This window comes from Vipera berus (genome assembly GCF_964194415.1).
Source record: "Vipera berus genome assembly, chromosome: 6".
Classification (NCBI taxonomy): domain Eukaryota; kingdom Metazoa; phylum Chordata; class Lepidosauria; order Squamata; family Viperidae; genus Vipera; species Vipera berus.
In genome coordinates, this window is record NC_138208.1 from 42,767,806 (window position 1) to 42,785,713 (window position 17,908).

Here is a 17,908-nt window from a genome sequence, read left to right on the forward strand (position 1 = left end):
ACGCTCTTCAAAAATGATGACAGATTTTTTTTAATGTATTTTTAAAATGTAATTTATGTATACTTGTGTGTGAAAAAAATAAATATTGCTTAGTCAATTTATATGGCCATGCATCTTGTAATAATGATTCTGGTAGCCACAATACTAAATCAATTTCTAATGTACATTATACATACAATACATTCAATAATTATGCATCAATCTCATGGGCTCAGTTAAATTCCCATGCCTAGAAAAATAACCATATTTTTAACACTTTCCAAAATGCCAGTAGAGTTGGTGCCAGCTGAATCTTGGGTATGTAACAGAAAAGGCCAGCTTCCTAGGTCCTGCCAGATCAAACAAGAAAAGAGAGAAAAGAATCAGGATGAGTAAGAAAGAAACATAGACAGGAACCATGCAATGACCGCAAGAAGAGTGGGAAGAGAGAAGCAGTGGTGGGGAAGTACTAAGGGAGAAAGAGGAAGCCTGAAATATGTGAATGGTGAGTTACCTTGTCTCTCTCTTTGCTGTCATTAAAGAAACTTGAAAGACATGCAGGAACCTATCCACTCAAGCAGTGTGTCAACTCTACAACGAGCCTAGCTGCAGCCATTTTTGTTGTTCCAAGATTGCCACAAGAAAGTGAGGGGAAAAATGTATTTCTGGTAGTCTAAACATGAGTAAATCTTGTGGGAACCAAGGTCATTCCCATACTGAAGGGGAGAAGGTGGATCGTTTAGTCAGAAATCCCACCAATTTGTTCTATTGGACAGCATGAGTACAGGGGTAAGAATTGCTACATTGTATTACTTTGATTCTTGGAGGGAAAGTTTAAATCTGGTTTCACTTTTGATTGTGGCGATATTATGCATCCAATAAATATGTTCTTTGAGGAATTTTCCTGCATCGGAGTTCTGATTTATTTGGTCTCATTGATCGGAACCTCGATCGGGTGGGCTTGGGGAAAGAGAGATGTGCCCAATTTTCTCTAGATAGCCTTTACAAAGTTGTAAAGCAGCCTTTACCACTTTACAATGTTTGAAAATGGTGTCTTTTAATATGTAAATTCTGGAAGTGATTGCCAAGAGCATTTCAACAATTCTTACGCATGCAATGAAATAATATTATGCTTGTGCATTTCTAGTATATATCGACAAAACTGCTGGCTGTTACTGTCAGATGTGAAGAACATTTGAATATAAGTGTTAGTTGATGAAATTACATGTACATTTTAAAAATATTTTAATTATAAAAAAATTATAAGTTTAACTGACCAGAAGAAGCTGCTTTGTTAATTCCATTTATCTGTTATCTCTATCTGATAGCAGAAGTCTATAAATACTCTAGGAAGTTTCAGAATATTGTATTTTATGAAAATACACTAGAGGAAGAGAAGGGATGCTTTATTTTGGGGCAAAATAACAGAATCAGCATTAAAACATTAGTGATATATCAGAGTAAAAATTGTTCTCTTTATATTTTATATACAGTGTTTTAATTTATTTAAATTGTAACTGAGCTCTAAGAGCTGTGAGTTTTTCCCCCAATAGGAGACTGTTTCCTGCTCCTGCAAATAGGTAATTTCTGCAAAGAAAAAAACAACACCTATGTGATACACCATTATAGCACAATAGGGAACATCTTCTAATATATAAGAACCCTTGGAATAAGGAATAAGAAATCTATGGGAACCTTTATGTTGATGAACTCTGAATCAAATAATATTATGGGAACATGTTCAGATCATTTGAGACACTGAGGTCCTTGTCTACAAAAGCAGCAAAATGAGGTGCCAGAATGTTGATCAAAAGGTGCAAGTCCACCCCCATGTCATTCATCTCACACACACATACACACAACCAAAGAACCTTGTGAAACCTTAGAAGTAATCTATTACTACATGAGCTTTAATAAATAGCAACTTATTTCATGAAGGGCATTTTAAATAAACACAGAAGGAGAGATAAGAGGAAAAGGAGTGATGAAAGGAGAAGTGAAAATCAATTATTTCAGATACATAGTAATTATAAACAGCAGCAATTAGAACACAAACATTTGTGCGCTGAATAATTAGCTAATATAATTACAGCCTTCCTTGTTTAGTTTTTTTAATGCTCCAATATGCTGAAAAATTCCCTAAATTAGAAGATCACTGCAGCAAATTGAGTGAAGAATTTTTCTTCCTGTTTATTTGCAGGGAGTTTTGATACAGCCTTATTTACCACTCATCATTAAGGAAGTCCACTGCAGTTGTAGTCTGTGACCACGGTAACGTCAGTATTGTTGGAACTGTGTTACAGCCTCTTTTCATTATCTTAACCAGGAATGTTTCATAATTATTAAAATAGCTTCTGTTTATTACAGCACTTACAAAGATAGTTTAAATTGCTATAATAAACAGGAGCAAAGTTGCCTCAATGAATCAATAGTACATTAAAAAATCTATGCAAAAATTACAGCTGCATGTTACATTTTTCATACATTCTTTCCATGGCAGATAAATGATGCTTCGATCATGGAAAAACATCACACCCTAATGCATTTCTTTATAAAATGGATATTAAAACATTGTCTGAACTATGCAAAGCTAAATGACTTCAAGGTTAACCGCTAACTAACATTTTTTGTGTAGTGGAATTAAGCATTTAGGCCATGAGTTTATCTTTAAAATTGTGCATCTTTGAAGGATCTTGTCACCAGGTGGAGACAGGAGTACAGATATGAAACATTAGCCTTTTGTAGAACATTTGCTAGATTCCATTTAGAATTTAAGTTGTTGCCACGAGATGGAGGCATTCTATGATAATTTAGATTTTCATAAGTGTAATAAGTTTCCAGATGCTACTGCATACATTATTCCACTTGTAAGGAATAATTCCCCAATAAGAGTTAGAAATTAGCACTGATTATGATTTCTTTTTGGAACCTTTTATTTCATGTTAGAGGCTGCCACTACCTACCAAAAGCTAATTTATAAATTTTACTTTTCTTCATTCCTTTACATGAAGGTGAAAAAAACCTGTGGCACCTCAAATATTTCTGAACTTAAAGCTGTATGTGGTTGTTCCGCCATCCCTTCCTTAAAAATAAGGTCAGATTAAAGATTAGTCAGAGAAAACAAAAAAAAGATGATTCCTGTGAGCCTCAAGAAATTTATTTAGAAACTATTTACAAATGTTGAACAAATGGGGTAGAAAGATAGTTCCCCTTTTAAAATTGAAGATAGATGTTCTTTAGTGAATCTCACTGATTTTACATCTGTAGATTCCATCCTAATGAAGGATTAAAATGATAGAACCCAGAGAGATTTTTTTCTTTTTTCACAGAGTTAAACAGGAGAGCTTTATTAAAGATATCATGAATTGTATGAGATATTCTTCACTATAGCTTTAGCATAATTTGTGCTTTATTTATTGAGAAAAATTCTGTTTATTTCACCATTGTTACTGAAACTGGAGAGATTTCTCAGTGTATTAAAATTATTGAATTGTTGAAATGTTTTTTGCCATATATTTGGCATGGAAAGACCACATTTTGTCTAATATAAATTGGAGCTACCTACTATTGAAATAGGATAATTTTGCAGTATTGGATTCTGGATCTGTTCTTTGGTTACTCAGTTGGTATGGTCTATATTGTATGCATATAATCTTTACATACTACCTTCACATGTGGTTATATTTGTTTAGGATATTTTTCTTGAAAAGCTTATCCATATTGTATTTTCATGGTTAACTCTTCTGTGCTATAATGTCATTCATACTCTGTTTCATTATTTCATAATCAAGGAAGTCAGTTTTTATCTATATCATAAATTAGCTACCCCTAATTAGTTTTGTTAATTTTTAGTTACAATACCCATTTGACAGAATTCAAGCAGAAAGAAATAACAAGCAAAAATACCATCTCTGCTTAGAGAAGGGAAGTGATTTTTACCTAGAGTTGATCTGGTAATGACTTGTGAAAAAGTTCAAATTAATCATATTGTTGCAATTATTTTAATACATATTTTGAAATTGCATATCTCTCTTGAGTATTTTGTTACTCCCAAAGTTTGAATTCCACTGAATTAAACCAATAAATTACTTGTTTCTAATTTTTAAATAACTGAATCAATAAAAATAATGATTATTTTTGGCTAGAACATATTCCTAGTCATTACATAGAATAATTGCAGTAGTTTAAAAGAGAAAAACGTTGCATTCATATTAATAAGAAATTTCTTCCAGGATTAAGTTTTTCTTTGATTTAACTTGAATGATAAAAGTTAATTTGTCTCATGTGGATCTGATACTGTATTTTATTGATAAAATTCTATAACATAAACTTTAATAACTGCAGAGGACCCTCCAGAGACAGTATTTTACTGTGAACAATCTTAATTCTACAGACTACACTTTTATAGCATCCTGGAGCAAGACAGTAACTTGGGCAGTATGTGAGATGTTTTATTGAATTACATTTTGAGATAGCAACAAAAATATTATTCAAGATCAAATACTTTAGGATTGAGATTACTAGGTCGCTAGTAAATTTTAAAAACTATCTGAAACATTTTAAAATGACACTTCAAAATTATAGCTTAAGGTTATAATTCTAACAATGCCATTCAATTCCTTTGATGCTGAAGATCTATAGCTAACTCACATTTTTAGAAGATCTAAAGTAACATAGGACAGGGGTCCCCAACTCACAGTCTGTGGACCAGTACCGGGCCACAGCATGCCAGCAACCGGTCTGCATAAACAAGCAAAGCAGGATGCAGGCAGCACACAAAACTGCGCCCCCTCTGGTCTGCAGAAAAACCTCTATCTATGTAACTGGTTCCTGGTGCCCAAAAGGTTGGGGACCTCTGACATAGGAGATAAAGCAATAGTTTAGCTAGAATGAAGCCGATTCAATAGCTTGCCTGAAATACAAAGATATAATTAACCACAGCATTTTAACTAGTGAGATAAAGAATAGCAGGTTGGAGTGAATATATATTATTCTATGATTTTGCAACATGTATAATATTTTGTTATTAAAGCTAATTAATTAAAACACTAAAGCTTATTAAACCTACTATATTGTTGATAACTTTACAAATATTGGTATTGTTAAATGAAGAAAAATATATTTTCATTCTTCCTGTGTTCTTGCTGCTATTGGCAGCCTTACTTAATTCAGCAAGGCACATATAAACCTTATTTTAAAGTCCCTGTTAACTGTATTTTAAAACAAGTTTAATTTTTTTTTAAAAAGCTAACGATCCAGGCAAACTGTTTTTAATAGAATTTCTAATAAAATTCTACAGCCACTTCTTTTGGTGTGCCACAGGACTTGGTACTCTCTCCTATCCTTTTTAACATCTACATGAAGTTGCTGGGTGAGATCATTCATCACCGTGGGTTGAAGTATCATCAGTATGTGTATGATACCCAACTCTATAGTTCCACCCCTGGTGATCCTAATGATGCTTTTACTGCCCTCTTACAGTGCCTGGAGGCTATTGGAGTCTGGATGTGGGACAACATGCTTTGACTGAACCCTGGCAAAACCAAATGGCTTCTGTAGTTCTGGATGGGTAGCACAACCCCAAACAGACCTAGTATGCAATTTAGGGGTTCTCTTGGACTTGCGACACCTGATTGATGAGCTTGTGACTAGAAGAGCCTTTGTGCAACTTCATGTTGTGGGTCAGTGGCACCCTTTCCTGGATTGGGATTCTTTGTGCTCAGTCTCTCAACTCTTGATTATCTCATGGTTGGACTATTGCAACACTTTCTACATGAGGCTACCCTTGAAGAGTTTCCAGAAGCTGCAGCTGGTACAGAACACAGTAATGTGGGCAGTTCTTGAGGCCTTAGGGTGATCCAAGTTACACCACTGTTCCATGAGCTGCACAAGTTGTTAGTTTGTTTCTGGGTCCAATTCAAGGTATTGGTTATCTCTTCTAAAGCCTTTATGGCATGGATGCAGGTTATCCGAGGAACTGTCTCACCCTGATGGGATTAGCCCACTCCATGCATGCTGGCAGGAGTGGCATGCTGCGGATCCTGTCAGTTAAGGAATTTTGGCTGGTGGGGGGCAGAAAAAGAGCCTTTTCTGCCATGGCACTGCCCTCTGTAACATCCCCCTTCCCCCAAGGTGAGACCTACACCCACCTATTTTGACCTTCTGTACTATAACAATGAACAATAGTACAGCTAACATAGTATTAGTAGACTGTGAAGTATCAAATAATAATGGGAGCTTATAGTGCAGATTCATTGCCTAGATTTGTAATTTATTAATTTGTAATAATAGAAATACACACGAGCCTACATAAAAAAGGCAAACCATTTCTGTGTTATTGACCAGAAAGTAACCTGGAAATATTTATATAGTTACCAAGAGCTAAGCTTGACTGGAAGGAGACATTATCTTTTTAAAGACTTTTCAGCATATGAATAGGATAATAAATTTTTTAAAGGCTTGGAGCAGAATCCAAGTGAAAAAATCTGCAACAGACAGTAATTGATTATTAATATCAAAACTGGAAAGAAATTCATCTGAAGCATTTTTGCAATATAACTTTTCTCATAAGAAGGATATTTTCTCAATGTATTAATACTAGTTTTTGATGTTTGTCACTTAGGTATAATGAAGACTTTTCAGAAAGTTTTCTCAATACTGAACAAGTTTCAACCTGTTTGCATGATAAAGCCATTCTTCTTCCAAACCCTATTGTCTGTTATAGCAGTAGATAAGAGAATCAATCCAGAAGTAATTTTTGGGGACCCCTTTCCTCCTGAGAAATATAGGATTGCTTTTCCCTGGCTCTTTTCCACTGAGTGGCAGGAATGGAGACATCTCTAGTGGTGCTGTCTACAACCTGGCAAATGTGTCATTTTGCTGTTCGTCTTCAATGTTTTTATAGAATTCTATATCGTCTCATCTGATATACTTTGTAGGATACATTTTAGGCTGTAATCTTAAATCATTAGTTTTACATGACTGAGTAGGAATGCAGTGTTTCCATTAGTTTTTGTATAGGAGCTATACTAACTTTCCCATGAGAATCTTTGTAGAAAAAAATGGTGAAGGTGAGTGGAAGATATGAAGCATGTTATTTACACTGTCTTTTTGGCTGTATTGTATAAACCCAGTTCATATCAAAGTTGCAGTTAATGGCTATAATGTTTTTACATTTTTTGATAGAAGAGAAAAACAACTGTTCCCAATTAGCTCCTGTTAGAGTAATGTTGGTCCTTGACATTTTCCCATATAAAACATGCCAGAATGACATGCATTTCTAGTCATCCCCCATGTGCATGAATAGGAGCACATAGAAATGTATATGCTACACCAGAAATCTTGTTTTTAAAGTAGAAAGTGATGGAAAATTAATGGAGTGCTTGAGAAAACCCTTTTCTCTCACTTTGATAAGAATGCCTGTGTTTTGGAGGCCTGTTAACTTTCTGTTTCTTGTTTAGATTCTTCAAAAGTGGGGATTTTAAAATGACAGTTATGAACAAATATAATTCTTTAGAGGTTTCACACATTTTCAGACTATACAGGACTATTTCCCTAGACAAGAATAAATAGTACAGTATTTCACAACGTGAAAACTTACTGCTTTGCTTTGCCTGTTCAATGTGCTCATCCAGAGTATAGCAAATGCCTGAGAATCACTTTTGTGATTAAAACCGTCAGAAGTTTATTTAACTCTCAAATCATTCCCGATTAATTTCTTGTCCCTTCTTTATTTTTCAGGTTGGCCTTCATTCTATGATGTAATCAATTCTGACACAATTACATGTACTGATGACTACTCATTTGGGATGCACAGGGTTGAGACAAGCTGCACTCAGGTCAGTTTAAAAACAACAAAAATGCCATACTGTTAAAGATATTTTTTTTTGTAGCAGCTCTAGTTCATCCATTCACATAGAAAGACTTGCAAATTCTTAATTACCCAAAAATTAACAATTGTCTGACTACTCATAGGCACAACAGCTGGTAGGTATAAAAAATTAAAGTCTAATGAGAATCTATATTGTTATCTAGGTTAAACTTTATTTAACAGTGTGTACATACAGTGAGGGGAAAAAGTATTTGATCCCCTGCTGATTTTGCACCTTTGCCCATTGACAAAGAAATGATCAGCATATAACTTTAATGGTAGGTTTATTTTAACAGTGAGAGACAGAATAACAACAAAAAATCCAGAAAAACGCATTTCAAAAAAGTTATAAATTGATTTGCATTTTAATGAGTGAAATAAATATTTGATCCCTTCGCAAAACATGACTTAGTACTTGGTGGCAAAACCCTTGTTGGCAATCACAGAGGTCAGACGTTTCTTGTAGTTGGTCACCAAGTTTGCACACATCTCAGGAGGGATTTTGTCCCACTCCTCTTTGCAGATCCTCTCCAAGTCATTAAGGTTTTGAGGCTGACATTTGGCAGCTCGAACCTTTAGTTCCCTCTACAGATTTTATATGGGATTAAGATCTGGAGACTGACTAGGCCACTCCAGTACTTTAATGTGCTTCTTCTTGAGCCACTCCTTTGTTGCCTTTGCCATGTGTTTCGGGTCATTGCCATGTTGGAATACCCACCCACGTCCCATTTTCAATGCCCTGGCTGAGGTAAGGAGGTTCTTGCCCAAGATTTGACAGTACATGGCCCTGTCCATTGTCCCTTTGACACAGTAAAGTTGTCCTGTCTCCTTAGCAGAAAAACATTCCCAAAGCATAATGTTTCCACCTCCATGTTTCACAGTGGGGATGATGTTCTTGGAGTCACAAGCAACATTCCTCCTCCTCCTAACACAGCGAGTTGAACTGATGCCAAAGAGCTCCATTTTGGTCTCATCTGACCACACCACTTTAATCATCATCATCATCATCATCATCATCATCATCATCATCAAACAAGGAAAAATAGTGAAAACTGAAGGAACAAAGATGCCCCACGAAAATAACATTAAGAGTCTGGATGAGGAAGATTACTACAAATACTTGGGTATCCTTCAAGCTGACAACTTCAAGCACACTGAAGTCAAGAAACAAATTAGAGGTGAATACATAAAGAGAGTGAAGAAGATCTTAAAGTCCAAACTTAATGGAGGAAATACCGTGAAGGCAATCAATACCTGGGCAATTCCAGTCATTAGATGCAAAGCTGGAATAGTGGACTGGACTCAAGCAGAACTAAAAACAATGGATAGGAAGACCAGAAAAATAATGACAATGAATCATGCCCTTCATCCACACAGTGACATTGACAGACTTTATCTACCAAGGCAAATAGGTGGACGTGGAATACTGCAAGTACATCAGATGGTTGAAGAAGAAAAAATGGCTTTGGAAGAATATCTGAAGGACAGTGATGAAGATGCACTGAAATTAGTATATCAGGAAGGCTTACTGATTACTGGGGAGACCAAACTGGCCTACAAGAAAGACCAAATGAAGAACAGAATAGAGGCCTGGGAAGACAAAGCACTACTTGGTCAGTACATTAAAAAATAGTGGAAAGCAGATAATAACAAGACCTGGCAATGGCTAAGAGCAGGAAAGTTGAAGAAAGAGACCGAGGGACTAATTCTGGCTGCACAAGACCAAACCTTAAGATCTGCAAGAAATATCATTTGCCTGTAAGCAAGAACTGATGGGATCATAAAATAGACAAAGTCATAGAAAATGATAACGTTAAACTGCTATGGGACTTCAGAATTCAAACAGACAAGCACCTGCAACATAACACCCCAGACTTAACAATTGTCCATAAGAAAGACAAAAAAAGTCTGGATAGTGGATGTGGCAGTGCCTGGAGACAGCAGAGTAGACGAGAAAGAACTGGAGAAGATAACAAAATACAAAGACATAGAAATAGAAAAACTGTGGCAAAGGCAAGCAAGGGTAGTACCAATAATAATAGGTGCCTTGGGTGCAATCCCTAAACAACTGGGGCACCACTTGAACACCATTGGAGTTGACAAATTCGCCATTAGTCAATTGCAAAAGGTGGCCTTACTAGGAACTGCTTCCATCTTGCGACAATATCTGTAATACCATCAAACATCCATATCTGCCTATCCCAGGTCCTTGGTAAGGACTCGATAGGTAGACAAAAATGCCAAATCCAGTCTGAACATCTGGCTGACTGTGCAATGATCAATGATGATGATGATGATGATGATGATGATGAAGTTGGAAGGGACATTGGAACTCATCTAGTCCAACCCCTGCTCAGGCAGGAAACCCTTTACCATTTCAGACAAATGACTGTCCAGTCTCTTCTTAAAAACTTTCAGTGTTGGAGCATTCACAGCTTCTGGAGGCAGGTTGTTCCACTGATTAATTGTTCTACCTTTCACCCAGTTCTCCTCTGAATCATTCAGATATTCATTGGCAATCTTCAGACGGGCATCTATACGTTCTTTCTTGAGCAGGGGGACCTTGTGGGCGCTGCAGGTTTTCAGTCCTTCATGGCATAGTGTGTTACCAATTGTTTTTTTGGTGACTAGGTTCCAGCTGCCTTAAGATCATTGACAAGATCCTTCCATGTAGTTCTTGGCTGATTCCTCACCATTCTCATGATCATTGAAACTCCACGAGGTGACATCTTGCATGGAGCCTCAGACCGAGGGAGATTGACAGTTATTTTGTGTTTCTTCTATTTGTGAATAATCGTACCAACTGTTGTCATCTTCTCACCAAGCTGCTCCTAATCTCAGCTCGTTACCTGTATAAAAGACACCTGGGAGCCAGAAATCTTGTTGATTGATAGGGGATCAAATACTTACTTCATTCATTAAAATGCAAAACAATTTATAACTTTTTTGAAATGCATTTTTCTGGATTTTTGTTGTTGTTATTCTGTCTCTCACTGTTAAAATAAATAAAAATAAAAATAATAGATTGATCATTTCTTTGTCAGTGGGCAAACATACAAAATCAGCAGGGGATCAAATACTTTTTTCCCTCACTGTAAGTGACCCAAATCAGGAGGCTTAGAAATTGTCCTTCAGGCAAACATCCTTTTGAGGTTCCTCTCTGACCTCTGCTCTCTTAAATCTAAATGCAAAATGTGGATGTTGGGTGTTACTTCCATGTTATGAATAGTTGAGTAAGAGTACTGACAGAAACCCAGGGGTTATTCTCATGTATCTTACTGCTTATCTTTAAGTTCCTTCTGCCAAAATACTTGAGTGATCATGTTAAACACTGTTTTCCATTATATGTCTCATTCTAATTCCTTTGACTGTTACTATCGTCTATCTTCCATAGCATTAATGGCTCAGTACAGACTTATCAGGGAGAAAAGGTTATTGAGCAAAATATCAAATCCCAGAAACAGGAAGATATGGTTAATTATAAAAGAACACAAAAGGAATTTGACTGAAAGTCATACGTAGAAGCATTTAGAAAAGTAAATGCAATGGTGAATGAAAATTCTGAGTTTTTTTTATTGCAGTTGAATTAGTTTCAGTTGAAATTTAAGTTTGATCTTGGTTTTGTTATAGGCTTTCTAGATCAGTGTGGTCTAGAATTACTTACAAATTGATATTAAGGTAATCATCTGTACAAGCTAGGAAGTGGGCTTACGTATTATACAGTCATTTTCAGTTTTTCTTTCCAGAGCTTTCCTACTGGCAATCATCTTAAACAAATCATAGAATTATTTCAGTGCTAGTAGAACTACACTCTGTAGGCAAAAGTCTACCTGGGGAGCTCTGATGTATTTATATTTTTCTTCTACTTAAGACCTTCAGTTAAATTATTTGTGTGTAACCACTTTGACATAGTCCTGTTCTTGGAATTTGTTTTTCTGCTTTTCATTCCAAAGCAATCAGAAGGTAGCTCACAGTGGTATATAATAATAGCGCATTATTATAATAGGCTATTTAACAGGAGAGTAAATCATAAAGTAGCAGATTAGTAGATAGAAACATCAAGAAAAATCATTAAAGGATCTGATTAATTAAAAGCATAGATAATAAGATATATTTTGTATGCTATTATGTTAGTTTCCAAGAAAAAACAGAAGTCCAATATAGCTAAAGTGAAAATGTTGCCTTGATATAAAATAAATTTGCTAGACAATATAGGTCTGTCTCTGGAGTGGCAGTTCGTAGCTGGGAGCTATAAAGTTTAATTATATGAACAATACATATTAATATGTCTCAAAGCTACCTTTTTGTGTATCATACAGTTCTTTATTGTACTAGCAAGGTGATACTTATAATGAAACATTTTGCCTCAAAATGACATATTATTTATAATTTTCTCTGTCTAAAAATTATCTTAAAGCTTTTGAGGACTCGGGGATCTTTTTTTAGAAATGATGTCCTGAATCCTAACAGAACTCTATGGAATAATCCTACACTTCTTGTTCCAACAGTTATTTTAGTTTCTGTAGGACCTCTTCATACAGGTGAAGGTTGAAAAATTAGAATATCATGCAAAAGTTTCAGTAATGCAACTTAAAAGGGGAAACTAATATATGAGATAGACTCATTACATGCAAAGCAAGATAGTTCAAGCTGTGATTTGTCATAATTGTGATGATTATGGCGTACAGCTCATGAAAACCCCAAATCCACAATCTCAGAAAATTAGAATATTACATGCAATCAATAAAACAAGGAGTGTATATAGAATAATATTGGACCTCTGAAAAGTATAAGCATGCATATGTACTCAGTACTTGGTTTGGGCCCCTTTTGCAGCAATTACTGCCTCAATGCGGCGTGGCATGGAAGCTATCAGCCTGTGGCACTGCTGAGGTGTTATGGAAGACAAGGATGCTTCAATAGCGGCCTTCAGCTCTTCTGCATTGTTCGGTCTCATGTCTCTCATCTTTCTCTTGGCAATGCCCCATAGATCCTCTACGGGGTTCAGGTCAAGCGAGTTTGCTGGCCAATCAAGCACAGTAATCCCACAGTCATTGAACCAGGTTTTGGTGCTTTTGGCAGTGTGGGCAGGTGCCAAGTCCTGCTGGAAAATGAAGTCAGCATCCCCATAAAGCTCGTCTGCGGAAGGAAGCATGAAGTGCTCCAAAATCTCCTGGTAGACGGCTGTGTTGACCCTGGATTTAATGAAGCACAGTGGACCAACACCAGCAGATGACATGGCTCCCCAAATCAACACAGACTGTGAAAACTTCACACTGGACTTCAAGCATCTTGCAGTGTGTGCCTCTCCATTCTTCCTCCAGACTCTGGGTCCTTGGTTTCCAAATGAGATGCAAAAGTTGCTCTCATCAGAAAAGAGGACTTTGGACCACTGAGCAACAGACCAGGTCTGTTTTTCTTTAGCCCAGGTAAGACGCTTCTGATGTTGTTTGTTGTTCAGGAGCGGCTTGACAAGAGGAATACGACATTTGAAGCCCATGTCCAGGATCCGTCTGTGTGTGGTGGCTCTTGATGCACTGACTCCAGCCTCAGTCCACTCCTTGTGAAAGTCCCCAACACTTTTGAATGGCCTTTTCCTGACAATCTGCTCCAGGCTGCGGTCATCCCTGCTGCTTGTGCACCTTTTTCTTCCACACTTTTCCCTTCCACATAACTTTCTATTAATGTGCTTTGATACAGCACTTTGGGAACATCCAACTTCTTTTGCAATTACCTTTTGAGGCTTTCCCTCCTTATGGAGGGTGTCAATGATGGTTTTCTGCACAACTGTCAGGTCAGCAGTCTTCCCCATGATTGTGATTCCTACTGAACCAGACTGAGAGACCATTTAAAGGCTCAGGAACCCTTTGCAGGTGTTATGGCTTAATTAGCTGATTAGAGTGGGACACTTTGAGCCTAGAATATTGCACCTTTTCACAATATTCTAATTTTCTGAGATTGTGGATTTGGGGTTTTCATGAGCTGTACGCCATAATCATCACAATTATGACAAATCACGGCTTGAACTATCTTGCTTTGCATGTAATGAGTCTATCTCATATATTAGTTTCCCCTTTTAAGTTGCATTACTGAAATAAATGAACTTTTGCACGATATTCTAATTTTTCGAGTTTCACCTGTAAAGATTGTAAGTCACCTACAGGAAACACTTAAATTTTGTAACATTACAGTGTCTTAGTGTTTACTTATTGTAGTTAAATATCCTCTTAAGAATTAATTTCATTTGAAGAGGACAGAAAAGAACAATATGGAAATCTTAAGACAATGTTGCATCTTGCATTACTCTCTTTCATTTGTATTTTAAAGAAATGACCTTTTTGTTTGATATGTGGATAAGCATATTCACTTTGTACAAATTGAAATTAAATTGTATGTATTTGAAACACATTTGTTTAGAGTAAGTTTCTCAAAGAACTAAATAAAAAGGAACATAGACTGAAGATCAGCACTTTAAATCCCTGTATTAAATTTAATCCAATTTAACAAATTTAAAAATAAAGCCCATGTATGTTAACTTTCAAACAACGATACATGTACCTTAAGTTTTCCCACTAGGTTTTCTACATTTAAAAATGAACGCAGGATATCTTCTTTTCTTTCAGTGTGGTGCTCATCTTGGCCATATATTTGATGATGGGCCACGTCCAACTGGAAAACGATATTGCATAAATTCAGCTTCATTAGCTTTTGAGCCTGCAGACAAGAACCATGCTGGAGAAGACAATACTAGTTCTACATCTGCACAACCAGATAAGACGGAGCTGTAATGGGAATCTGTTGTTTAAGATTGTTTTCCTAGGTGACATGGAAAGAATATTTCTAAATGGTTTTCTATCGTACATACTATTTTTAAAAAAAACAACATACAAAGATGCTCTGCAGTATACAGTTCTTTTCCTGATCAAAATGAGACATGCTAATTCCTTTTCTTATATAACTACACATAACTATTTCACAACTTCTATGCTTTGAAGCAGTCCCATAACAAGGTGTCTTTTGACACTATGGTATTGATTACTTACATGTTTCTTGTAATATGTCTGAATTATATTCCTTCACATTTTTCATTCAGTACACAACCATAGTAAGAAAACAGTTTCCTAATGGCACTTAGGCAATTTTGTTTTGTTTTACACATATACTCAACTAACTCTCTGTAATTATTGTACCATTCCATAAATGAGGCTGTATAATTTTATATAATCAAGTTTTATCTTGGATTTCTATAAAAGTATACATCTACATAAATGGCAACCATACACCCTGCCTTCAGTTAGATATATACTATTTAAAAATAAATAAATAAGATCACATTTATATTGGGACTGCCTAGAAAAGATAGTAGATGTACTCCTTTATGTAGCAGGTGGCTTTCCCTTGGAACAGCTTAAGAGGCCAGAGTAGTCACAATATACTTTTAAAAGATGTATATGAAGACTAGTAATCATATATCAGTTGTTTTCTCATATTTGTAATTTTAAAAATCCTCATTGTATTTTTATCCTCAAAGACTCAAAAGAGGACTCATAGACTAGTCTACAAATGTGGGGGAGATTTTTTTATTTTTTACTATTTGTGATCTTATGTAAATATAAAACTCAGTATTGCCTTATCAATTAGTGTTGTCCTGGGAAAGTTAATATCTCATTAAATGGTACAGACCTTCCTGAAATTTCCTTTACAATGTTTTAAGTGGCAATGTGTAAAATAGATACATGGAAAGTCCTATTTTAAATATCAAATTGCTGTGCCTACATTGCCTTTTTATTACCACTTGGGAGATAATCACTTAGGCTATATTCTCTTACTCCTTTTCAACTTATATCTTAAGATCTACTATCCTCAGTGTCATGTCCACTTGCATAAGAATAAAGAGACAATACTTTTTCATAAACAAAACCATATGCCACAAGTAGTCATACCCAGTGAAAGATAGTGGTCTATGGTAAAGTGTTAGTATGAGATGTCTGGTTTTATTAAGAGTGAGCGATTTGCCTTAAAGAGGAAATGCTGAGTATGAAGTGTGGCCATTCCCAGCTGATCTATGGGATCTCTAAGTTGTTCTCTTCCTTTGGAAAACCATTGGATTTGCCATGGAACCTATCGTGGGTCTTCCATGGTGGGAACATGACACTGTCCTCACTATTGATTAAAAAAATTAAAAGGTCAGTACTAGGACTGGCAAGGAGACAACATAATTTGTGAATTTGTCTCAGATTTTAGTATGTGTATGACAGAAATAAACCTATCACAAGGATGTACCTACTTTCTACTTTATGTTACAAGGGAATTGGTATGATTGCTGTGAAAATTAACTGTCATGCTTGAGAATAACAGCATTTTATGAAATATAACATTATTGTACTATTTAACATAATTTTACCATAATTCATTATCTGTATCAAACAGATCACCTGTATCTGACAAACAAAATAGTTAAAATTGATATCTATTAGCCTCATGCATCTTAACAGCAAAACAATTGAATTATAGATTGATATAGGACTTAGGAATACAATCATATACATAAGAATTATTTGTAGCATCATTCTTAGGCATGTGATTATTTTCTCATTTGTTGGATAAATCTTTCTGCCATTTGTTCCTGTACTTTTATTAGAAGTTAGTTTTCTCCAGTCATATTTTCTGAAATGAAATCTCTGATTTGTAACATCAGCAAAAATATTGGGCATTAATTTTTGAGGTAACTTGCATTTAATGTTTTAACCTATTTTTCTGTTCTTGTTAAAGAAACATATCCCTCAGACTCTAATAAGCAATAATGTAAGCTTTTCATAAGTTTATTTATATTTACAGTTTATGAAATGCAGTGAATTGAATCAATATGGCCACATATAGGTGTGCTGTCAGAGTATAATTTCATTAATAAATGGAAACATGGATATAGATCATTTTTTATTAATAATATCTATTAGAAATAATGTGAGTGTGACACTTACAGTACTGCAAAGCTCAAAATATTACTTTGTTTATGGCTTTGCTATAACTTGGATATTATTGAGCACAATTTATGACTGGGGAGTCCATTGGTGTCTCTTGGATATTTTGTATGGTGTGCCTGAGAATAATTACTGAATATGCATGTTTCAGTCTATATTATATAAGAGTTTATACAGATATTGAGAGAAAAAGAGAATGGCTATTTTAGTATACTTGGAACTTGCCATCAGAACTATTTTTTGCTGTTAAGACATTAGGTTTTATTCGATGAAAATATCTTTTAATATGTTTGCTGAACAAAGATATATAATATTTAATTTATAAATAAATATTTCCTATATTCTCTCTTTTGACTCATTATTTCTCAATCAAGGATGGTCTGTATCTTAGAGTCCATGGGGGGGGGCACTCTGGTACTAAGCAGTCATTATAATGGATGGGGAACAATGGCCTGTTTATGACTTGTAGTCTTCAATTCCCAGAATTGAGTTGTAGTCCACAAGTCATAAAAGGGCCATTGTTTCCCAGCCATGCATTATAAGGAGGAAAAGCAAATTGATAACAGAATATAATTCCCTGTACATGCCGTGATCCCGGGAATATATTTCATGTTTTTAGTTGTAGTTGAAGGGAGGAGCAATTGAAAAAACTACTCTAATTTTATCTTAGAGGGGAAAAATATAGAAAATTAAGTTACTTATTTCTCACTGAAATCAAAATGAAAAGTTTATTCATCAATTAATCATTGTAATTATTATAAATGGGATTTGATACTGTTCTATAGCCAAAGAACTATTAAAAGATATAGATATTATTTCTCCAATTCAGATAGATGGATTTTTATTCAGTCATGTTTACGGTGGACTGGGTAGAGAAACATGGTCTGTATAAAATTGCTGAATTCCAACTCCAAGAAACCCTAGCCAGATTTAATGGAACCTATTGTCAGCAATATCTGGAGGATCATAGGTTTCTCATCAAGGCTCAATGAATTCAAAAGGATAGGTTTTTTGGTATTAAGTCCACAAAGTTTGCTTAGCATTACAAAAAAACAATTATTAGCATTACTGTTTTCAG

At 35.4% G+C, this 17,908-nt stretch overlaps 1 protein-coding gene across 7 annotated transcripts in view; it reads left to right on the plus strand.

The window, feature by feature from the left end:
• MSRB3 (methionine sulfoxide reductase B3) overlaps nucleotides 1-17,168 on the plus strand; it is a 78,462-nt gene extending 61,294 nt beyond the window's left edge. For all 7 annotated transcript variants that reach the window (XM_081331965.1, XM_081331970.1, XM_081331971.1 and 4 more), the window contains 2 exons: nucleotides 7,720-7,817; nucleotides 14,473-17,168. In XM_081331965.1, the coding sequence (XP_081188091.1) occupies nucleotides 7,720-7,817; nucleotides 14,473-14,637 (263 nt within the window). In that variant the 3' untranslated portion in view covers nucleotides 14,638-17,168. The remainder of the gene's footprint in view (nucleotides 1-7,719; nucleotides 7,818-14,472) is intronic.
• Nucleotides 17,169-17,908: the final 740 nt, after the last annotated feature.